Raw genomic sequence first — 24,657 nt, 5'->3', positions numbered from 1 at the left:
AAAGAAAAGAAAAGAAAAGAAAAGAAAAGAAAAGAAAAGAAAAGAAAGTACCAGAACAGAATGTCAACTGCTTCTAAGTACTATCACCAACATTCCTATTAGCAAAATGAAAGCAATGGTCTCCATCCATTCACTCTGCATCAAGCAGACTTATACATGTAGTCTGTTCCACGCTGAGACCCCCTACATTCTCTTAGGCACCAAAATCAAACACCATCTCTGTGGTACATTCTATTCAGTCAAGGGCTTTCAAGTAAGTGATAAGAAAAACAAGAGATTTAACTACAGAGAGCAAAAAGAGACAAAATTGCTGTGGAGAAAAGGCCAGGGACTTTAAAAAGAAATTCCGGTAACTGAGTGTGGTGACCTGTGCCTGTAATCACAGCATTTGGGAAGCTGAGGCAAGATTTTGAATTTGAGGCCAGTTACATTTACATAGACTTTGTCTCAAAAACAACTAACAGCAACACCCCCAACAAGAAAAGAAACTAACGACCTGTTTGTAAATAACACACATTAGCCAATGTGACTGAGGGCAAACACATTTTGCTTATTTGAAATAGATTTATTGTTCTATCTCAACCCAATTTTTTTTTTAATAAGTCTATGCGAACTTCCGGTGGGAACTGCTACTCAAAAAAACCAAGATTCAAGTTCCAAGTCTGTCACAATCTTCTGTAATCTTGAGCAAGTCTTACAGCCTCCTTTGGGTCTAGGTTTGTTTCCTCACTTTAGAACCAACTTAGGAAACTTGTACCCTGATTCTGAGCATTATAAACTGTAACTACAGTGCTTAAAAATTACTTACAAAAAACTGACCTCCCTGAAGAGCAGGGTGCCTGAAGAGAAAATAGACAGGAAAATCAGAATTCGAATGGTTATTCGATACAACTAACAACAGCAGAGAATCTGTTACATATCAGGCACTGGACTTGCTCGTTTCAAGTTCCCAAAGACGCGGAAGCGTTCTATTATCAATAATACTTCCATTTTCCCCACACTGAAACCGAATCCCAATGAAGGCTGAAGCGGCTTGCCTAAGACAAGTCGGCAAGTGGTCGAACTTCGGAAGCCCATCCAGCTGGCAAGCTTTGACGAGTCTGTCTCCCAGCTTTGTCAAGAACTAGTTATCTGAGTTTGAGCAAGTCGTGCCTGTCCCGTTGGGCCTCAGTTTCTCTACGAATTCACGACAATAATGTCATGAACCTTGGAGGTGGCTCCTGAGTCCTGTCACCACAGGTTACGGAGGGCGAGGAAGGACCCGGGATTGGGCCCCGAAGTCAGCCAGGGCCGGCTCGGTGCCCTCAGCAGCGCACTTGGCGAGGCAGCCCGTCACACCGGGGCGCCGTGCACCCAACAGGCGCTCGCTGAGGTGCAGCGACGCGACCCGCGCGGCCAGCCCGCCCCGAGCCCCGCGGAGTTACCCGTCCATTACATCCAGGTGCAGGTAGTCGGCCCCCGAGTCCAGCATGCGCAGGCACTCGGCCCCCAGGTTGGCCAGGTCGCTGTTTAGGATAGACGGGCCGATCTTGCAGCCCGACGCCATGGTGCCGGTTCCCTAGAGCGAGTGAGCCCACGAGAGCCCGGGCCAGCCAAGACTTCGTCCCGATTGGGCGCGCCGCACTGGCTCCGCCCCCTCCCGCCTCGCACTGTCTTCCGGACTCTGCCGGAAGCAGCTGCCCTGCGGCGAGGAAGTCCCGCCTCCACCTGGGGGGGTGGGGCTGTCAGATGGCTGGCTAGGGGCGGAGCCAGGTGCAGCGCCTTTGCCTCTTGTCACAGATTTTCCAGGGTCTTCTATCGTCTCAGTATAATGGCATCTTTTCCTTTTGGAAGAAAAATAGTTCATTGAGTATAATGTAAAAAGGCTACTGGCAGATCAGCTAGACTACCACCTACAATGTAGGAATTTGTTTTCAATTGTTTTCTGTTTCATACATCTATGCCATGTATTGTGAGCATATTCAACCCCATTACCCTCCCTTACTCTCCTGCCACTCCTCCAGACCCCTCCTTCCCAATTAATCCCTCTCTTACTTAAATAACTTCGTGTATCTGTAGGTTTTGTGCAGGGAGCCACAGTTGCCTGTGCAATCATTAATTGCATCATTTTATAGAACTTTCCCTACCCTCCATCTCTTACAATCCTCTCTTCTGGTATGTTCCCTAGTCAACCCGCTGATAATTGGTGACTGCTGAGTATTCAGTGTAGGAATTTCTGCAGTAGCCAGTTTGATAGAGTTGTTACTCAGCCATATTTCTTGAAATAGATGAGTGTTGTAATGTCAAATGTATCCAGAGTCTGGGTCAGGAAGAAATGAAAAGTTACATGAAGATATACATGGATGGAACAGAGCAATTCCTAAAGAACAGGATAGTGGATTTCATAGTTTTATTAAAAGCATGGTGGTAATTTGGATGCCATGGTTTCTATGGGGGACACAGTTAGAGGACAATAGTCTTTAATATCATGACTTGGGGATATACCAGCATTCCAGCAGGTCATAATTTGGGCTGTGAAGTCAAGTTGGCTCACTGTCTTCCGTATCTACATTCTGCTTCTATTTTGCAAGATAGAAGATTAGAAACAGGAGTAGATAGGTATCCGATGTGGAGGTAGAGGGACTGGGGGTGTTTAACCCATTAGTGACTTTAGGCCAGGTATAGAGTGGAGGTGTGAAGAACAAGAGATAAAGAAAGGCACAGTCCAGTCCTCCAAAAATGATCCTACATGACCTAGCCCATTTCCAATGTAGAGAAATTAGAGCACATTGAATGATTTTAAATTTATTTTATTATATGTGCATACTCAAACACAGAAATCATTAGCTTCCATAAATATCTTTCATAAACATCTCAGTATTTATTCAGATGCATTTTTCCATGCTCTTTGGTCATTCAGTATACATAACAGACTTTATAGTCATCTGAAGGAAGTTGGCTGTGTAGTCAATCCTTTGTTTTTACCTACAAAATGGCTAATAAAGGACTTTAATCCCATGGTCACAGTGACTATTAAAAATATCATGGAGGTACGTAGATTTATGATCCTAAATGATCCTTAAATAATATAAGTAAATTTATCATAAACTTTTCCAAATACATTCTGCCCTCTACTTGTTTTTATTCTCCTGAGTGTCAAATCAAAGTTTGCTTCTGAAATGCTACAGCTGAGACCCACGAAAGTAAATGAGGAAGTGGGACAGTTTACTCACTGCTGAGACACAAGGCCATGGATTGGTAGTGTGAGGTCACAGAGCAAGAGTGGGACTCTATGTGACAGCAGCAAATTCTGGAGAGTTCTCTGGTAAAGTATCCTGTGTATTTCAAGGAAGGTATTTAGTTCATGTTTTGGACTATAATTCTATTCATTTATGACCCTTTCTTCCCTATGGATCTCTGTACATATGCTATTGTTTCCTCAGAAACTCTAGGAGGTGGGCAGCAAAGTGGAGAAAGTTCTTCACTGACTAAAAGAACAGATGCTAAAAGAGAGATGTCATCCTGTTTTAAGTTACTCTTGGAGGCTTGAAGCAGGACACCAACGGATGCCTCCAGCACTGCCATGTGCACAGTTGTGCCCTTTGACACTGTTATTCTCAGTGGCTTGGTCCAAGGCACTCAGTAACTCACTTCCCTTGTCAGAAGAATCAAATAATCTAATAGAATTATAGAAAACACTGAATGCTGCAAACGAAAGTAAAATGTTTGTTCTAGAAAATTCTGCATCCAGGATTTTAACTGCTTTAATCTGAATAGTACACATGGGTACCTACTATCGTGGATGATATATTTTTATTCCAAGGTCTCTCTATAAAGTTATTTTCCAAAGGAGCAATTTTAATTGGGTGTAATTTTTTAATACCTGGAAAGTGGGTTTCTGTTTTATCTTTCCTCTAAATGAGATAAATATTATTAAGCATCACAGATTAAGATATAATCTAATTTTACTAATATTATATTGATCAAAAGCGATAATTAGTTCTTAGTCACATTTTGAATATTACAAAAGATTGCTAATTAACTTGAACTTGTCTCTTATCTTAACTGTTTTCTTTAGGTTATTCCTTCAAACTCCAGGTAACAGTATTCCTGAGAATACATCTTGTGACAGTCTTATGCACATACATATACTTTAGTTACCACACATAAATATTCAACACGTTACAGTCAACACGTTTAAGGACACATTAAATGGAATCGATGAGAAATCTCAAAGTCCCAAGATGAGAGCACTCCCACTCTGTAAGTCCCATTTCTCAGAGTGGAGATGTCATTTTTTGCCCAAGATAAAACATTACTTAGCTTCTTGAAAAAGTTTATAACAGACTTCCATATACAACAGTGAAGGAGTCAGGTTAAAAGGCAGACAGACCAGTAAAATCATTTCTCAAACAGTCCAACACATTTAAAATATATAAAGGTATTTAGGATTACTATTGAGAATTTAACAATTCTTTGACCTCTATACTTCTTAAATATCTGACACAAGGATAGAGATTTGAGTCACAAATCCAAAAGAGGGAACAAAGCACAGACATACACATAACTCAGACACTTGTAATTACCAAACATAAGGCCTCTAATGCTAATTGAGCAGCATAGTTTTTAACAGGCAAAATATCTCAGCTTAGAACCAGAAAACCACTTACATGTCTACTTCTGCACTTAGAAATGAAATGAGCATTAAGTATAAAAGATGTGAAGGTGTTACAACACAGAAAAGGTTTGTTTGTCTCCTGGATTTCCCATAGTTGTTCTCAGCCAAAAGGCCAAGAAGGTGGTACTGCCCTGATTTTCTGACCTGGGAGATTTTAAATTTTATCCTAGTAAACTTATAGATTAACTTTCATGGTAAATGAGATCATAGCCTCAAAATATATTTGATTTTATAAGTCACTGTGCTTATTTAATAAATAATTCTAACATAAAAATCATTTCCTTTATGATTGTATGGGTTTATAGGTATCTTCTTTATAGTATACATTTCATAGCCAACATAGTCAACATTTAAGCATATAGAATATATTTTAAACTCATCTCAACATAATCAAAATCTCTGTCTAACTTCTATTTGAAGACTAATACACACACGAACACACAAACACACAAACACACACACACACACCAATGTAGGTAATGTTATGAGATTTTTCAATGTTTAGTAGTTACATTTCTCTAATGTAAACTGCTAAACTTTTGAAAACCATTTATAAACTGTATGATGCCCAGCCCTTCAATAATCCACTAAGTACTGGCCTGACAAGCCTTTCAAATTGATTTCTTTTTTTTTTTTTGAAGTAACTGCACTTCAAGTTAAAGCCCTATTTGTAATATATACAAGCTGTCTGAGTCTATAAAGCAATTTATTACTCTGACTTTCTCTCATTAACTGAGATCTTCTAAGGATCATAGAATATTTGACAACTGAGAAAAAGTTATTTTCTGATCTAGTTCTAACATCTTTAATGTATGAAAATATGCCCTCAGGGGCAGGCACAAGGACAGTAAGGGAAAGCAATGCTCTTTCCCAATAGGACCTAATCTGAACATTGATGTCGTCAGGGATGGAAGTAGGAATGCCATCTCTTTCGAGCAACACTATTTACATTTAGCTTTTTTATAATTATATAGCAGTCTATGTTATTAATTCAGAATCATATCTGAGATTCTAGAATATTCTCTGTCTAATACAATAGATATGAGATGGAATGATATGTGGCATCAGAATTTTGGTTTATAGGATATAGTGAAAGGACAGTTAAAAAATAAATTTTGAAAAGTCTATAAATAGTAGTTTCTTTTTTTTTAAATAACCGGCTATATTATTGACTCAAACAAAATGGCTGCAGGGTTTATAGTTTAGTTTCTCTAATTCTTTTTCTTGCTGGTTGTTTCTATGTAAATTTTTGTGCATATAGCCACCTAATGTAAAATTTTGAAACTACAAAAATAAACATTGTGTGAGATGTAGAATGTGAGTATCTTAAGAGACTGCGCTCCCTTTTAGAACCTATAGTTAGTATTATGAGGGCAGTAATATTAAATATTCTCAACTGTCTGTAATAGTATAGATTCTTAGCTACTCAAAGCAAGCTATACACAATGTGCAGCAAGACAGCTCTTCCCATTGTTCTTCCCTGTTATGGTCTTCACACAACTAAAGACTTTCAGCTATTGATTTTTAAGATGTTTTTAAAGCTGTTTCTGAAATACCAGGAGTTTTGGTGGCAAAATGCACTCAGATTTAATGCCATCCATGGGCTATAAGGTGCTGTTTTCAAACTAATAATTTCCATCAGAAGTGTTCTGTGGTCAGCAGTCTTCTGTAGAATGTAGAGCTCCTGCAATACAGAACTAAACATGGGACTCATCTAGCGCTGAGTCTGTCTCCCCCAGCTCGGGAGGAGTGAACGTGAACTGGCTGGACAGCAGGGGATTCTCCATGCCATTTTCCTCACTGATATGAAGGACAGTGTCTCCATGCTGTAAGAGGCTGGATGTTTCAAGGCCAGTGAAGTCATCGGGGTCTGACAGTTGAGTAGAGAGGGGGCTGTGTGCCGCAGCACCTTGTATTTCCGTGTCCTCTTTTTTTTCTCCTTCTTCAGCAAGAAGGGGCTCACTCTGTGATCAAAAGGATCATAACATCATAGACAAGTAGGATGGGTACCAGAAAATAACATAAGTTCTGTAGGTCTCTAACTGGACAAGAAATCAAAGGTGAATTTCAGCCTATGTCATAGGCAGGATCTCTACCCTTTGACATAGTGTTTAGTTTTTCGGGGGAAGGGGTAGAAGCATACTTATAGAATATAAAAATGAACCAATTCAAATTGATGTGCTACACTTCTTTTTAACTATAAAAGCCTATGCAAATGTGTATACTAATATTACCATTTAGGTTTTAAAAATATCACATCAGAATATAATACCTATGGAAATTTATTTATATAAGAAAAAGAAAATAATATTAAAACAATGGAGGAAAAGTTTTACGTCTATCTTATCTTTAGGACACAGAAAACTATGTAAAGGCTCCATTGATGCTAGTAACTTCATTTGCTGTAACTGAAAAATCAACTACATATCAAATTTCTGTTGGCAGTGATTATTCCAGCTGAAAAATAATTTCTTTTTATGTTTTCCACTACGACTTCTCTTGGTTTTCTTAATTATCGATATGTTGTTGACCAAACACTTTATTTAGATTTTCTTTTCCACCATTTCAACAATATTATATGTTTTGGCAATAAAATGTTACAGAAACAAACCTATCTAAATGTTTCCTGCAAATAGGGATTCAGGGAAGAGGACTTGCCTGTCTCTGCAGTGCCCTCACCTGCTTGGGAGACAGGCTATGAAGATCTGCAATGACAATGGCAGGGGAGGATGTGAGCACTGGCTTCTCTGTTCCTTCTGGCTTCCTAGCTCGGCCTGGGCTGCAGTTCTGTGGTTGGCCCATGGCAGGAAGTATGTCTGTTGGGGCAGCTGTTGGCTCTGGCTGAGCCTCAATGAATGTCACAGATCGCTTCTGATCAACTGTAAGTAAGAGGCAAACCAATAAGTAGGAAAGAATTGACTGCTGATGTTTAACAATGGCATGAACTAGTGATTCATCATAAAGACATTGTTGGTTTGCAATAAGTGAGATCCAATAGGACCATTTTATATATTTTGATTTCACCTTCTTATATAGAGTAGGAGTGAAGAGAGAAAATCATTGCTACATGAATGTCCTAGAATATGATTTGCAAAGGTTAACTTATCATAATGACCCTCCTACTGACGGTCCTACAGCTAAAAAGCCTAATGAGTTATTCTTTGTCTTTAGTAAGACACAGAATATTCCAGTTCCTGGATTGGGTAGAGAAACTACAACCTTTTGTTTTATATTCAAGTTCAGAATATTAACAATTTACCTTGGGTTGTTCCATTTACCTAGGTTCACTGGAAATGGGGAAGCATTAGGAAAGATGAGGAAAGAAGAAGTAGTAAAGTTTCCTGGGAAACTTATCCTAAGACCTCCCTAAAAGTGAGCTTACTGCATCAGCTCAGTTTCTGCAGGGTCAGAAGGGACCCGAGAGGCCTCCCTCACCAGATGGCTTTGTTTTAGGTTGAATGCTCCTGCGAGTGGTGGACAATCGAGCTCCATGACGGTTTCTGGGTTCAGTTTGAGTCTTCTGCCTCGACAGGAGAGGGCGTCTTAGCTGAAGAAAATAGATAAAATAAAACTGGCAAGAAAGTCCAACTGTCTGAGAAAACAGGCACAGTGGTCAGGTGACTCTGACTCAGATGTCCTACCTGTTCCTTCCTGTAGCCTTGGAACATTAATGGATGTGAAATGCAAAATTTGAGAATTGCAATGGATAGGAAACTAAAAATAATGTTCGATACCTGATTTTGCATATCAGAAGCTATTGCTGAACATACCACAACTCTCAGATATATTAAGAAACCTAAGCCTCTAGCAAAACATTAGAGTTAAGAAGCACCCACAGATGCTGCAGGCAGAACTTCGATCAGATTTTTATTCACAAAATAATACATGAGCTAGGAATAGTGGGTGTACCTGGAATCCTAGTACTTGGGAAAGTGAGGCAGGAGGATTACCTGTGACACCAGCTTGGACTATATAGTGAAACCCTATCTGGAAATCCAGAAATGAGAGATGAGAAGAGAGAGGTGTGAGGGGGAGAAGGAAGAAGGGAGCAGAAGGGGACAGAGAAACCACCAAGAAACAGGGGAGTCCCTTCTAAGGAAATCTGTCCTCTACTACCACTCCCAGGCTGGCTACTAACTCCGTGTGACCCAGGCTGGCATTGAACTCCCAACCCTCCTCCCTCAGCCCCAGAAGTACTGGGAATGTGGGTATGCACCACAGCACCTAGCTGAAAAAAAATGATGTTTCATATTAATTAAATCCCCAGTCTCAGAGTGAGGAAGGACCTGTCTTTGTCTCTCTATAAAAGCAGATGTCTGGTGAACTGTGTAACAGCAGACACAAGCTCTGCCAGTGAGTTTGGCTGGGAGAGAAGCTTGCCAAGTTGTGAACAAGAAGACCCATTATAGGCCCGGCGTACCTTACCAAAAAGTCAGCATCGCAGAATAACAGCTTCATATTTGAAATTGAATCCTCATGTGCCCAGCTTGTCCAAACACTTACCATGCTTTAAAGGTTGCTGTACACTTGCTTATTTCAGGCTAGAAGGCCAAGTGTAATCTTAATAAATATTAGCAAGCATGTGGCTCTTCCACCTTAAAGCATTTAAGGACTCTCTAAGCATTTCAGGGTTTTCTTACCTGCCTCAGGCCCCTCTTCCTCCCCAGTGGCTGCTGCAAGAGGACGTTCTGTTGGCCAGGTTCACTCTGTATACTTGCCACCCTGCCAAGCATCAACAGCATTAGTCTACCCTGGAGACAGTGCAGAGGACCAATCTTTGATGAGTGTTAGCCAAAACCACTTATATGGAACAGTCACTTCAAAGATACCATTATCTTTGAAGGATGGTTGGGAAAAAGTCTCTGGGGTAGGCTTTTTTTTTAAAAGGCTTGGAAAGGAGGACAAGGCCTTGTAAGCCCCAAGCTCTCAAAATTGAGATTCTGTTTTCAATCACTGATGCTGTGTCTATCATTCAGCAGGATGTGTGTTCGAAAACACCCCTGGTTTGGGAGCCATCAAAAGGCTTAGCATGTCATATTCTAATCTCAATTTTTTTCCAAGGGGAATGGAAACGCTGGCAACAAATACACACAAACAACTCTGTCACACAAATGGGAACACCTGTTTTAAAACTTCTAATTTAAATGAAAATAGGATGGACAAATATTGAACACATCAGACACAGAATCCATTTGGGTGAAGGGACACATTCAACACATGTTTGCAGCCTGAAGTCTCTGCGACAGCTTGGCAAATCAATAGTCACATGGGTAGAGAATTTAAATACATTTGAAAATTATTTTAGGTTTAAAAGGCTGGCAAAGTAAACTGTCAGAACAACTCAATTAGCTGCACTCGAGTGAAGTGTGCAGTTGATAAAAGAAGTAGTCTACTCCCCCCAAATTTACTGTGTATGTGTGTCTCTTATAAGCACAAAATGACTTCTGGCAGGGTCTGCTACTTTACTGTTGGGTGAATCTGAACATTCTGAGATGGGCCATGGTCCTTTTTCATTCTCCATGCATACATTATAGTTATCTACAATGGAAGAGAGAATGAAAAGAGAGATAACACTGTGCCCATGTGATGTTTTAATTCTGTGGTTGATGTCAATGTGATTGATTGATTTATGGTTAAATCACATCTTTGCCTTTGCAAAAGGAGAGTCATCTACAGATATTGCTAGGGTAAAACATCCCACAAAGGAACCCAGTCAGCAACTGTCCAGAAAAAAAGAAAATGATTATACCTACATCTTCCTATATTTATCATGTGCTATCTAAATACCTCATTGCACTTTTATTAAAAGAAATTATCAGCAAGATGGGCATTCAGATGCTTCTCACATACTGACAAGTGGCTAGTAATCACAGTTGGTGGAGTCAAAGATACCATTTATTTAAAGTCCAACTCATGTTTTCCCTAGAAGAGAAAGCAATGATTCTCAATAAGGTCTGCCAAACTTTCTATAAAATAGGGATATGATTACAGCATCTGATTGGTGTATGCAACACAAAATTCTGCAAAGAATACCAAAAAAGAGAGGGGCTTAAAATTTCTTTGTTTCCCCAAAGATCAAGCTCAATGTACAAACATGTACATTATCTTTATGACTTTGTAGTTTGTATGAAGGACATCTGTGCTAAAGAAACAGTGCAGAACACTCTGATAATCAGTTCAGACTATGTTGCTGGCATGTCTGAAATGACATCTCCTTATTAATTATCCATTTTAACATGTGTCTGTTAAGTTGGAAAGTATATATATGGACACAAGTAGAAACACATTTCTTCCAATACCAAGCAAAGCTACCATTGGAATGGATTCTTCATTGACATCTAGATGTTACCTCAGTTCCCTTGGCCATAAAGGGAGGTTGATACTTACCAACTCCCTCCCATTAAGGTAGAGAAAAGAAGTTAGTTGATGGGAAATGGTTTGTATATGAGGAGTGACATATATAGCATGCTTTCTTGTTTTACACTTGCTGTTTGTAATGAGTTTATTGCTTCTAGGATACTAAAAGGAACTGGGTAATACATTTTGAAAATAGTTGAACAGAGAAAATGACTAGGAGGCAGTCCTCTTGACTCATCTTTATTTAGTAATCTGAGATTGTGAGGAAAAGATAGTGCAATAAAAGAAAGAAAAAAATATTACTTGGAGAGTTAAATGTCACAACATAACATAATTTCATGATGGTTATTCCATGAGGAAGGCTATGAGCATCAACATTTCTCTATGGATAGAGAGGCTTAGAGCTGAGAAATCTTTCAAGTTTCTCCCGAAATCAGCTGATCTATGTAAATAATATAGTGATGTATACAGCAAAGGTGAAATTACAGAACATGTTTCTGGACTACATCTCAGGCAATAAATTATACTTGCCTTAGAACGATGATGTTGACATTTGTATTTGCCATGTCAATGAATTAAGTCATATAAATAACAAACAGCTAAAAAGCTAACAACAAATGCAATGTATAAAAATTTCATTTCTTGGAGTTTATTTTGAACTGGAACTATATATAAAAATTAGCTTCAATTTAGATTCTGTTCTTCACATAATATAATACTTCAGTCATTTGTTGGAACCAGAAGAAAGCCAAGCTCTTTGTGCTAAGAACCTTTCGGTATTATGTTCTGTTTTCTATTTTAAATTTTTGAGGTAGTCCCATCCAGAGTCTGCCAGAAATGGAATCATCCTTATCAGGGAGCTACTCCATTTATTGGATGCTCTCAAATTTTTTTACAAATACTTCAGCAGGCAACTGAATCCTTTTGAATAACTAATATATCTATTTCATATATGATAGTTACGAAAAATAATGGAGAAGTCAAGATGAAGTCACAGTTTGTCAGAGCAGTGAATCAAATGCCAAAAGCTTTATCCTATACAGAATACTGAATTCCTGAAAGCTTTAATTGTAAGAATGGCAGTTAGTATTGTCTTAACCAAATAGGGTGGAACAATAAGTATCAAAGCTAATAAAAGTTTCTAAATGTATTTATAAACAGGTGTGTGTGTGTGTGTGTGTGTGTGTGTGTGTGTGTATGTGTGTATGTATGTGTCTTTGTGTATGTGTGTGTGTGAGAGAGGCTATGTGTGTGTGTGTGTGTGTGTGTACGTAGCCCTGGCTGTCATGGAATTAGCTTGGTAGACCAATCTGGCCTCAAACTCAGAGATCCCTCTGACTCTGGAGAGCTTGATTAGAGGGAAGTACTGACACCAGTGCCCAGCCCAAACTTTCCAGATTTAAACTAACATCTTGCAATTCATTAAGTAAGCAGTCTTTTGTTGTAGAAGGGCATGGTCTCTGTCTGTTACCCCAGCTGGCATCTGGAATGTGCCATCTACCTGCTGCAGCCTCTCAAGGGCTAGGACTCCATGGCAGGCCCATGTTGGCATGTTTCTCCTTCTCTCTGTGCTTCTGAGTTGCTGAAAATATCACTTGGTAAATGATAGTAAGATCCAGACTTTAGAAAAGAAAATTCAAACAGGGCACAGTAGAGTCACGATTTAAACGGTCTTCAAAAACTAGTTGTCATTTATAATACAAAGAAATAATTTATAAAGTAGGGAAATTTAGGTAATATTAGGAAAATGATTCTGACAAAGATTACCTCTTTTTACGGTTCTAGCATGAGGGCTTGGATTGAAGTGTATACATATGTGTGTGACTCCTAACATGACTGATAGTATTTCTTTTAAAAAAAGACTTATATAAACAAGGAGCCATTCAGTAATACAAGTATAATTAAATTATAAAAAGCAAACTATGTATTGCAGCATATCACATAAATAAAAAGTTAAGCAGAAGCAAATGATGATGACACTATCAATATTAAATTGGTATGCTTATTGCTTCTTTCTGTACACTTGACTTCAGCTTTAATTTGGTTCTGGAACTCTAGAAGTGGGACATAAGACATTTGGCACAGCCATCTATCCTGAGTTATTGCCTTGTTGTGGGAATTCATCAACTCATGCTAAAGGAGTGACAGGAAGACAGCAGGGAGGCGAACAGAAGACCAAAGCTTACTCCTCCTCTTTGCAAAACAATTGTTTAAAGTTTATGTAGCCTTCACAGCACCCAAGAAAATATATTTTAAGTGCTACAGAATTTACAGACTAGAGGCTCAGATCAGATTGTAGGGAATGACTGGATTTTAGACATCTTGGGAGATAGTGCATGTCCTGGCCCTGCCTTTTCAGCTACATTGCAGGCTGGTGGAATCATCCTTGTACTTGAAGAGAACCTGGCAAGGTTTCATGCCTTTATGGCTATATATGAGCATGAGGTAGGTATTCTACATAGGTTGTTATCTCATCTAGACTACAGTCTTGTTCAAACTTGGACGGCATTCTTAATTTTCACTGTGATTAACTTTTATGGGAATACAATGGCATGATAATTTCCTTTTAAATTAAGAGTTTGCCATCGACTCCTGTTTTTAAACTATCCTAATATGTTTAAAGAAAATCTGGTTCTCAACTATAAAAATCCAGCCCCAAGGACTTCTCTAGATCTCTATTATTCCAGAGGTAAAATATGCCTATATGTGTTTGAGGAAACTCCACGATGAGTTTTTATAGAACTCTGCTCTGTTTGTAGAGCAGAGTTCTCCAGAGAAGAAAACTCTTCCATGGATTTTTGACTTAGATTATTAATTCTTAATGGAAAATTTAAGAAATAGAACCAGACAACAGAAAACAATGTTTCTGATAGGCACTTTGGTGGCTGGGTCTTTAAAAGGAATGTATTTGTGCAATTTGGTAAAAAATCTTAGAAGTTTCCAATTGGTGTGTAAATTTTTGTTTGAGTCCCCATTTACTCATCTGGTTATCTTGGTGTCTTCCTCCCTCAGACTACTCAATCCAACTTGCCACTTTTGTCTAAAACAAGTGGCCTGTCAGAAGCAAAGTCCTAAAAGAGTTAAGCCACAAAATAAGGGGGTGGACATGGCAGGGTTTACTATGCTCCTGCTTTGCTTCTCAGTTAGCTTGGGTTAGACTTTCTTCAGGATAACTGTGAGTGTACCTCAGATCTTAAATACCAGAGTGTGTGTTAAATGTAATTCATGTGGTTACTGCCTCTCTATTTTTGGATTTTAATCATGTGCCTAAAGAATTCTTGTGTGGAAAAGTAAGAAAGCCTGCCAACGAAACGTGCCAGTTTATAAAATCCCCTTTTAAGCAAATGCCCAGACTTACTCTTCAAAGAGAGCTTGCTGACACAATGCCTTGCAGCATATAGCAGAAGTGGATATGCTACTGACTGCTGGGACACTGCCTCATTAATGAAACTGTTTCAGAATCCACAGCAATTTGTTCACATTTCTAACTGACTACAGCTGGGTTTGGTGACTAACACCAAAGACCAGAGGGAAACAGCAAGAGCAACAGCAACAGACCAGTAACAGCTGGTTTAAGATGCTCATCAAAATGCTGGCATGATTAATTCTTTCAACAATGAGCTCTCTAATTCTGCCTCTGAACTTATCCTCAAACCTAGCACAGATATTGAGCTTCCTCCCTGTGCACTGAATGCAACACAGACTGAATTAGCTCAATAACTCCAGTCATTTGAATCCTGAGCTCGCTAGAGAAGCCCAAGTCCTTTAGTGAATTAATAAAAACAAACTTTGTTCCTGTCTCCTCTTGCACACACTGGATGGTGACTTACGATAGCAGAAGCAGAATCTGGACTAATTAGAAAGCTCTGAGCACAAAGCTATCAAAATCAAAGCCTGACTAATGTTTTCTACTCTTAATTGGCCCCTGATCCTGCCTTCTGAAATTAAGGTTTCCTATATGCAATTTTAAGCATTGAACAGTTACATCTTTAAAAGCATTGCTGCCCCTCTTAGATTTGTTGAAAGCTCTGCAGACCCTACAAACAGTTAAGGAAAACCTTCTCCAGGACCTTGTTTCTGAAGCTGCTTTGTCTTACAACTACTGCTAATTAAGGAATTAAGGTTGGACTGTGCAGCACTTGCACATTTACCAACAAGAGACTAATCTGTCCAATCAAGGGCTCGCAAACACAAATGAATGTCATGAGTTATGGATCCAGTTTAAAAAAAATAGACCTGATGATGAACTAAATTTCCCATTTTCAGTTGCAGAAGAAAATGTGAAATCCAAACAAGATGCAAAGAAAACAAAAGACCTTTCACAGGAACGGCCTCTCAACATTTCCTCATCTTTGTGGTAAAGCAATAAACACAAGGGTATTGTACTCACTCTAGAACGCAGCCCTGGGACTGCTTTCACTTGACATGGGACAGAGACACTCTAGTGATGGACAAGAAGCATTGCCCCTAATGAGGATTAGTTGAGAGGTGTCAATCAACAGCACAAGATTAGGAATGTTTGACGTGGTTTATCTGAGTGTTAAAGGTGCAGTACCCATTTCTGAAGGCTTAAGCAAATAGTCTAGGAATAATGTGTCCATTGTACTACTTCTCTTACTACTTATCAAGAAAAGTTTACATTTGGTTTTTCGTGGCAAGTTTTTGAATTGTCATCTTTGTGCTAGAAGCAATATTCTTTATGTGTGCTTGAACAGGCTACCATAGAGACATGCCAAGCAGTGCATAGTGAACAGCAGCAACCACACAAACTGCAGTGACACTGCTATCCTCACAGCATTGCTGCTTTCTTACCATCTGTGGTATTGGCTAATAAATCTGACTTGGATGCGTACAGGGGCTCCCTGAGAGGGAGTTGTTCTAAGAAGGCCCCCATTGACATCACTGGCTGATGTCAATGAACATCAGTGTGGACAGGAATGATTAGGTGGGAGCAATTTAATGTTTGGTCTAACAAACTTTGGAGGAGGTGCTGGGTATTGGACCCAGAGTCTAGCACATGTTAAACATGTGCTTTACCACTGAAGTACAACCCTAGCCCTTGGTATAGCAAACATTTTAGACAGCCATTAGACATGCCTCATAGAGAATTCTGTTGTTGTTTCAATTGAGGTTTTTAGACTATTTGTGATCTCTGAACCTGTAAAGAAGGAGGGTTTGCTACACCTTTGACTTCCAGGCCTGTGAGTTCATGAACAACAAAGGGCGAGGGATGGAAAGAGATACCAAGACGGGCAATAGAAGACGGAGGAGACAGAGAGACGGAGGCGACAGGGAACAGCTAGTTTCCCAGCACAGACACCAATAGACAGGTAGCTTTGACACTGTACCTAGAGAGGCTGCCCTCGGCGGCCAGGCCCTGGGAGTCATCGAGGACATTAGGTTCACTGCAGGAGGGGTAGGGAGATGAAGCATTTAGGGAAAGAAAATGCAAAAAGAAAAAATAGAAAGAGAAAAAAACAGGAAAAGGGGGGACATGCAATTTTCTGTTTCCAAGAACTGAAAATAAGTTTAACAGAACAAGGAAGGAAAAGGAGACAGTCAACCATTTCACCTTGTGCTGGGTTTGTCAAGACATAGGACTCAAGGCAATGGGGGAAGGAAAGACTTCAGATGGGTACGACTCTCAGAGGAGTGATCTGTTTATTGGTCAAGAGTTAAAATGAGCTCCAAATAGACAAATGAGCTCGAAAATGCATGGCAGAGTAGATCTGTAGAAGACGTATCTATGATCTTTTTGATAGCCATTTGGCTAGGTGGTTATTATTTTTATCTTATCTTACAGACACAGTATTTCAATGACCAGACCCCACATTTTATCGTACTCCCTAACATTACCACACAGAAACCACTTACCAGGAATGTCCACAACCAAAGTCTGAAAACTAACACCATTAAGGAAGGCAAAGAAAGAGCCCAACTTCCCCTGCTAATTGGGCAATGGAAATGTCAGTAAACAAACTGAAGGTATCTTCAACAAGTTACAAGGAACTCACATTTGTTTCTCTATTCTCTAGTGACTGAATTGTAACTGTAACAGAAGCCTGTCATTTGATAAGCAAATAATAGTTTATCCACATATTTGGATGCAGTTGAACTGATATATTTGTGAATGCAAGCTGTGCTATATTTTATCTACTTTCTCCTCAGGCCTAGCACTGATCTAAGCAAATGTAATGCATTTAATATATGTGTATTAAGTTCCATAGAGTTAAGCATCTACAAAACTAAGGGGATTATTCCCAAAGAACTGACTGTAAAACTAGTCTGTGTCCCCAGGAAGACGATCACTATTTTGTAATGGACAAAGATAGTTTCCCCTTCTACAGTTTTCCAAAATGTAACTGAATAGCAAAATGATTTGCTACAGTATCTTTGCTTTTTTATCTGTTTGTTGTTTGTTTTAACTTCTGGTATACATTTATACTAGGTAAAAATTCTTCCTGAAAATAAATTGATCTCTTATTGTGCACACAGAAAGAATTAGTCATTGGACTTATTTTGACTAGCTCAAAACCTCTCTGATTAAAATTCCTATTCTAGTTTTATTCTCAATACTAACATGTAGATAGTTAACAACTAAGAATAAACTAATGATACCAACATTAACTGTTCATGTTACCTTTTTGGACATGTTGTTTGGCTCTTTGGTTATTCATTTTATGTATAAAATCATTTCTGCTTAAAGGGAAATTATCAAATGCTAGATTATGTGAACTATTTATTGAGTGGTTTAGATATGATAGAATTACTCCTGTATATAAATCAGCTTAATTTGAACCCAATCACATATTTCTATTAATACTATAGTCTATGTGTGAATTGTGCTATGGGTGCTAAAAACGAGTAACAGTGGTTGGGGATATAGCTCAGTTGCCTAGCATGGGAAACTATGTGTTGAATCCCAACATTACAAAACATAAAATAACACTTTCAAACTCAGTCATCATCAATTATCCTAAATGAACATATTAGTTGTTAAAAAACAGATAAACTTTCATGTTGATATTTTATATTATAATTTTATTTAAAATATGTAAAATTCAAATATGAATGTTTATTTAAATATAAATTTAGGTTTTGATTTATGTATTATTGTTTTCCTCAAGTATAAAAGGTTTAAATGACTAAGAGCCCCTGAGTGGATCTTTTTTTAAATTACATTCTTATATAGCAGATAACAGTAAAAGAAAATGCTTAAAGTGGTTTTATCACTGAATCTTAGAGTTATTGATACAAGAGTTCCCCTACACATCATTTTAGCCTACCTCAGCTCATAGCTGGGGAAACTGTGAGCTGTATTTAAGAGGCCTGTCCATGGTCTACACAGTGTCAGAGGTATATTTTCTGCTTGGTGAAGCATTCCTACATGCAGATGAACAGGAAGGATACTGCAAAAGGCTAGATGCCTAGAGTATCTAGTAAAGTGCTCTACTCTTGCCAAATACTCATCTTGCCTGACGATAAATCTGACATATGAGGATGTCATTGACCAGAATAAAAGGATCATATTTATGAATATCAGTGAAAGCCAATACTTGGACCTGAGGGTATGGACTTATTCTAAAGCCTGGCTTAGAAATCTATAACTATTACCCTTAGGAACCTACTTGAAAATGTTTCGTTGTACAGTTTCTCTAGAAACATTACCCATGCTTCCTTCTCTTTATGTCTTTATAGGATAATGTGAGTGTATTTGCGCCCCTCCCCCCCAAGTGCAGACTATAAGAAAGTCATAGCCCTTTACCTTTGGCTGGGTAACATGCCCACCTCAGCCTGAGGTGCAGACATGCTGGAGACGTGGCTGGAGAACCGCCTCCTTCCAATGGTGCCCAGGAGACACGCTTCTTGTTCACTTACCACACTGGGCATGCTTACAGAGTCATCTGAAAGCGAGGGAGAGATCAAGTGTTACAACACCATGACACCTATCAGATAGCTCCAGCCCACTGTACGTGAGTTCCTTTCCTGTCTTAGGTACAACCTCAGGGCTGTCTCTAAGGCTAAACAATCATAGCCATCTTTGTACATATAAAAACTTACACCCCAGGTAAAGCAATGATAGCTCTTCATGTGTACACACTTCCTACCTTCTCATACTAGACTAGCCTTCACAAAACATATGTAAGCTTCTTACTCTTATCAAAATAAATCAACATGTGCCTTCAAAGACTATTGCAGGAATAGTTTAATTGGTAGTTAATTTTGAACGCGTTAACTACATTCCTTTGACATTCAAAAACTATTCAGTCCATTCAACAATTTCTAGCCTGTTGTGGGAAGGAATATTTCAGATATTTTAGGAGAAATGCTTGAAAACTGTAACATCCTGAAATAAGTGCTTATTTTAATCTAAATTTTAAAATTTAAAGAGGCAATTTTCCCATAGAAGCAGAAATTAATATGCCCAAATCCATATGAAAGTTAGCTTTGGCACAGTATTTGTGTCAAGTTGACCTTATAATAAAAGATCTAGCATGGTTTTTTATTAAACTACATAAACTTCAATAAACAAATTTTGTTGTTTTGCAAATGTATGTTACCATGTAAGGTCATCTAACATTATTTAGAATACTCTAAATTATATTTCTAACATACTTTTCAAATAAAATTATAAATATAGAAATTGCTATAAATTTTAATTTTTTATACAATGACTTGAGTTGAGTCTTGACATACTCCCGTTGCAGTGTGTTTACAACGAAATTAAAAAATATGGAAAATATGATAAAATGCATTGAACTATTTTTACAAAAGCCTTTCCTATATTCTCATTGTCATTTGAATTTGTGTCTTTTAACATCTCTTTATCATTTGTTTGCTCATTAAGCATGTGTTTTCCTCTGTTAATCCTTTTAAGTGCTGTTTGTAAACATCTCCTTCTTTACAAGATTACTTCTAATATCATAGAAGACAGAGAACATCTTTCTCATGGTTTCTTGTTCTACACCAGATAGGTCTTAATACATGCGTCTATGGTTGGAAGACCAGTTTCAATTAAAACAGTTAATCTTGTTTTCACGAATTCTCCATATAAACTAATACTCACCCACATCACAACTGTAATGCATCACTTATCAATGATCTTAATTTCACTGAGATAAATGAGACATCCGAGAGAGGTATTAACAAAAGTCTATATGCCTTCTGACCCCACCACCACCACTATATGAGTATTGAGTCTCACTCAAGAATATCTCTGTTTAAATCATCTCTATTTTTCTTCCATACTGTCAACTGCTTCCTACTGTCCTAGGCCAACTACTTATCCACAAAGTTACCTAACACAGACTTAATCTTAGGAATCATAGGTGTCCTCATTCCCCATCATTAAAAAAACATCTTGGTAGATACTATTTCATGTATTAAAAAGAAAGCAGAATTAGCTTTAGATTTCACATAGGTATCAGAACCTACTGTTTAAACTGCTCATTCTTGCTGTTAGATTATGGTTAGTGGTAGAGTACTTGCCAGTGCTTTACAGAGACGAAATCCTGGGTTCAGTCCCCAGCACCACAATCCCTAGTACTAGCAAATAAAACGAGATGGACTCTTCTAAATTAGAATGGCAGGGATCCAGGGTGCTGGATCATGCATGCTCATGACTGCAATCTCAGGAGTCAGTGGTAGAGACAGGAGGATCGGATAGCCAAGGTCATCGGCAATATAGGGGATGGAAGGCCAGCTTGGGCCTCATGATACTTTTGCCTCAAATGAAAATAAAGAAAAACATTTAAAAAGTAAACTTCTCATCTTGGTCTCTTACAGTGTACAACTCTGGATGTATGTCCAATGAGTAGTCATCAGGTGACTATTTATAAGGTGTTTAAAATATGATTAGTACCTTAAATAACTAATCCCCAAACTAAATCTGCAAATATTCATAAAAAGTATTTTGACAAAGCATGCATTTCTTTCTCCATCTTATATACCTTGCTGTAGGGAAACATTAAAATATTCTTATTCATCTTTGTTAATTAAAATTCTAAGTTCAACTTCCATTCCCCTACCTTAGTACAGAGAGAGGCCTTTTGTGGGTTCTGTTTGGCATAGAGGAGCTCTTGGATATTATTCTCAATTTTAAAGGTACAACTGTTCAATAAGCATTATGTAAGAGCGTCTAAAAACACAAGTGGAAGATAATAAATGCAGTTTAAGAAGCCCCTGATATGATGGAGACAGTTAATGGAAACTCACCAGTCTTTTGCTTTTAAACCCTACCTTGCTTAAGCATACATGTGCAGTTTTTATAGATCTGTTAATTTTTTTTTTTTGCAATAGTAAATCTTTGCAAACACATTAGAAATTCCTGGGATAAATGCATTACAGGAAAGCCTCTAAACTCAAATTTAAGTTGTTTCCCTTCAGACATCCTTTTAATTTCACCCTGGCTGCTATAGACAGCTGGTGTTTTCTGAATACAACATGCATACGCTCACCACTTTTCTTTGGCAGATAGGACCTTAGAGCTGGCCATTCCTCTAGCCAGGATGTCCAGGAGACTTTAAGTGAAATTTCTAAGGAAAGGTCAGATACATACTATTCCCCTGAATGTCCACAAATATCAACTTCATTTTGAAGCCTCTTTAAAAACGAATGACCATGGGGAGCTGTCCCAGAAATAGCTGGAAGGGCAGACATCGTTCCTAGGCCCTCACTAGCATGACCAGGCAGGCTGTGTTGCTTGCTTAGGTTCTGTGCTGTGACCTACTTTCTTCGTCCTCCTCATCGGTCCGACTGAGAGTGTCTTGTGAAGCCTGTTGGGATGGCTCGCTGTCCTGCTCCCAGACTGTGCCCGTGCCTGTGTTGGAGCGAGACATGGTGGCCAGGCTCAGGCGGTAGGCAGAGGTGGATGTGCCTACAGTACTGATGGATGTCTTTCCTTGGTAGGCTAGGGATTGAGAGACCAAAGGAAACGTGGGTTAAGGTCATGAAAAACAAATGTTTGCTTCGAAGTTCTCTTTGACTATTTTGTTTTAAATTACTAGTGTATCCGATACTAAGGAGTATTAAGATAAAGTTGCACAAGAAATTCAGGAAACAAAAAAGTCAGAATTGGCCCCTGGTGTGCTCTACGTGAATAGCTTTTTTATGAAGGCCTGAAATCCTTACCAAAGAAAGGAAAAGGTTTTTGCAGTTTCCTTTCTCTGTGTGTTTATTTTCCATTTGCTTAAGCTAATAGGATAACAGCCACTTTTGACTTGAATTGCTGATTTCCAAACCTTGGTTGTACTATGGCATGTGCACTCTGCGTGAGTATATAGGGATAATAAGGAAACTGGTGTATTGCTATGAACCTAATAGCAAAATCGGGGCACACAGTCAAGCCTTTCTCAATCTCCTTTTCTGTAGACGACAACAGCATTAGAAACGCCTCAGCTTTGTGGCAGACGACCTCATCAGAGTTTGTGGAATATCTGAATGGCAGTGTGTTAATATCACCAATATTGCACCTTGTAATATCTGTGTTTTGAACATATTCAAACAACAGTCAACATCTTAGAAAGCAAAAGTCTCATACTTTTACATATGGGCGACGACTGCCCTCTAATGGTAAACAGTGATTTAATTTCCTCATTGTTCAAGGAACTTCAGAGTAAGTAATACAGACCCAAGGTGGGGTGGGGGTGTGGGGGGGCTTTCAAATAGTTTGAAATATTTTCCACCTGTAAACTCCACTTAGGGGGGGCATTCTGATTTGAGAAATGTTAAGAGAATTTAGAATCCAGTACACTAATCTAGTGTAAAGGCACCCATCAGCTTCACTTTCTCTGTATATAAGCTATTTAATCCTCTGAGTGTCAAGTTCCTCCCTTTTAAATTGTGCTTTGAATGACACATATTTCAGACATTTGTGTGGATTAAAGGAAATAACACCTGTGAACTTATATGTTTGATAAATTGAATTCCTCTATCAAAAAGGGAAGGAAAAAATCTAAACACATTTTCCTCTTACTAAATATTTATGAGCCTAACCACTAAAAAATATATTTAAAAACATTCAGGAAAAGAATGTAGCTAAATTCCCAAGACAGCCATTTGATATTTGTTTTATTGTTAGACTTGACCACATGATCAAATCAACTGGTATATTAACATAGTTCAGACATACATGACTCCTGCAAAGAGCAGTGAGCTAGGCAGAGGATTCTTTGTAAGCTGTGAATCCCATCTGTCAGGTTCAAAGGATACCATGCACTCTTACCTGATCCACTGTGGACTGCCTCTTTCAGAATTTTCAGTTCACTATTGAACTCCGCAATGAGGGAGCTCTTGCATAAAGGCCGGGGAATGAAGCGCCGCTCCAGCTGGTCTGCGATGTGTTGTCGGGCAGAAAGCTCTTCATGATTCTCTGCTGGTTGGGCCAGTAGCTAAAAGGAAGGTATTGCATGCTCAGAACCCTGTTTCCCCATGTACGATGCCTACTGACTTCATAGATACAGGAAGAACAGAAAGTGATGCACAGGAAGGGGCATTGCTCACGCAATGCCATTGCTTAGTGACTCTACCCTAAGAAATAGGGACATGAGAAAAATAAAAGGGTAGATAAACAATGGAAGGAAAAAGAAGCCTAACTTTCCCATTTTCCCCCATGTTTCTTTAATAGTAGATTTCAAATAATGCTACTGCCGTGGGAATACATTCTCCAGAACATTCCATGGGGCTATTTTTTTTTTCTCCTTTTTGAAAGGGACTTGGGTGATGAATGGGATGAAAATACGTTTGGCAGACTTTACTAGGTGAGAAGGTACTTTGGATGTGAACTACTCTTTGGAGGCTTGCTTGAGGCTGTTTCCTCACCAAACAGGGTGTTAATGCTCCCAGCTAACTGACCGCAGCAGCATGTATGTGTCCTGTGTATTCCACGCACCCACGCACCCACCCACGTACCCATGCACCAAGCACCCATCCAGCCAGCACTACTGCCTTAATGGAAAACTGCATGTTCTTGCAGGAACAGCGCTGCACACCTTGCATTGGATGAAAGGGCGTAAGAGAACAAAGATGGGTATCCGGGTGCGCACGATGAAGTCGAGGAAATCCCACAGGGCCAGGCCGCCCACCTTCCGAAGAGCCATCTCCTTCACCTGCAGGCTCAGCCAGTACCACTGGCTTCCCAGCTGCCTCTCGAAGCAGATGAGAATAACCTTGAGAGCTTCATAGCAGGAAGAGAGAAGAGGAGCCTGAGGGCCTGTGTCTCAGAACCCTGCCCACAGCCACTCCTCTATGGCCCATAGGCTTTCTCACAGCAGCTCAATGGAATTGTTAGCATATTGCCTACAACCCCAGCTAAAACACAATTAAAAAAAAAAAGGTATACTGGCTTGACTAAGGAAGAAAAATAATAATACCTTCATTAAAAAGGTGGGAAGTGTAATGGAATGAGAAATTTTTCTTCAAGTTTTTTATTCCTGGTCTCCCATAGTAAGCTCCGTTTTCTCATGCTCTTCTGTGTTCTCTAACAACTCATGTGTTTCTCTCCTGGCCTGAATTTTGTTTGAGCCTGACTTCTTATGCCTTTGTTTATGCTGGACTTTGGGGCAACTGAGCACCCTTCTGGGCAAGCCCTGTGTAGTATTCTTTCTTTCTTTCTTTCTTTCTTTCTTTCTTTCTTTCTTTCTTTC

At 39.0% G+C, this 24,657-nt stretch overlaps 2 protein-coding genes across 8 annotated transcripts in view; both read right to left on the bottom strand.

Moving 5' to 3' along the window:
- Nucleotides 1-1,622, bottom strand: part of Rpe (ribulose-5-phosphate-3-epimerase) — an 18,537-nt gene extending 16,915 nt beyond the window's left edge. Inside the window, exons 1-2 of one of the 4 annotated variants that reach the window (XM_028765569.1) lie at nt 1,436-1,616; nt 809-839 (exon numbers count right to left, since the gene is read on the bottom strand). Coding sequence is in view for 2 of the 4 variants with exons in the window: in XM_028765567.1 (XP_028621400.1) it covers nt 820-839; nt 1,436-1,546 (131 nt within the window). In the remaining 2 variants the exon portion in view is untranslated. Of the gene's footprint in view, nt 1-808; nt 840-1,424 lie in introns of all 4 variants that reach the window. The other 3 variants (XM_028765567.1, XM_028765568.1, XM_028765570.1) reach the window with 3 other exon arrangements.
- A 1,144-nt stretch (nt 1,623-2,766) lies between these two features.
- The window catches only part of Unc80 (unc-80 homolog, NALCN channel complex subunit), a 188,098-nt gene continuing 166,207 nt past the window's right edge, over nt 2,767-24,657 (bottom strand). For 3 of the 4 annotated variants that reach the window (XM_028765643.1, XM_028765645.1, XM_028765644.1), the window contains 9 exons: nt 24,004-24,188; nt 23,238-23,403; nt 21,744-21,923; nt 18,780-18,918; nt 16,363-16,419; nt 9,298-9,379; nt 8,093-8,204; nt 7,337-7,536; nt 2,767-6,621 (listed from right to left, as the gene is read on the bottom strand). In XM_028765643.1, the coding sequence (XP_028621476.1) occupies nt 6,355-6,621; nt 7,337-7,536; nt 8,093-8,204; nt 9,298-9,379; nt 16,363-16,419; nt 18,780-18,918; nt 21,744-21,923; nt 23,238-23,403; nt 24,004-24,188 (1,388 nt within the window). In that variant the 3' untranslated portion in view covers nt 2,767-6,354. The remainder of the gene's footprint in view (nt 6,622-7,336; nt 7,537-8,092; nt 8,205-9,297; nt 9,380-16,362; nt 16,420-18,779; nt 18,919-21,743; nt 21,924-23,237; nt 23,404-24,003; nt 24,189-24,657) is intronic. The other variant, XM_028765646.1, reaches the window with a different exon arrangement.

The sequence above is a fragment of the Grammomys surdaster genome, unplaced genomic scaffold, assembly GCF_004785775.1.
Source record: "Grammomys surdaster isolate TR1022 unplaced genomic scaffold, NIH_TR_1.0 165, whole genome shotgun sequence".
NCBI classification, from domain to species: Eukaryota; Metazoa; Chordata; class Mammalia; order Rodentia; family Muridae; genus Grammomys; species Grammomys surdaster.
This window is presented reverse-complemented; position numbering and strand designations above follow the sequence as displayed.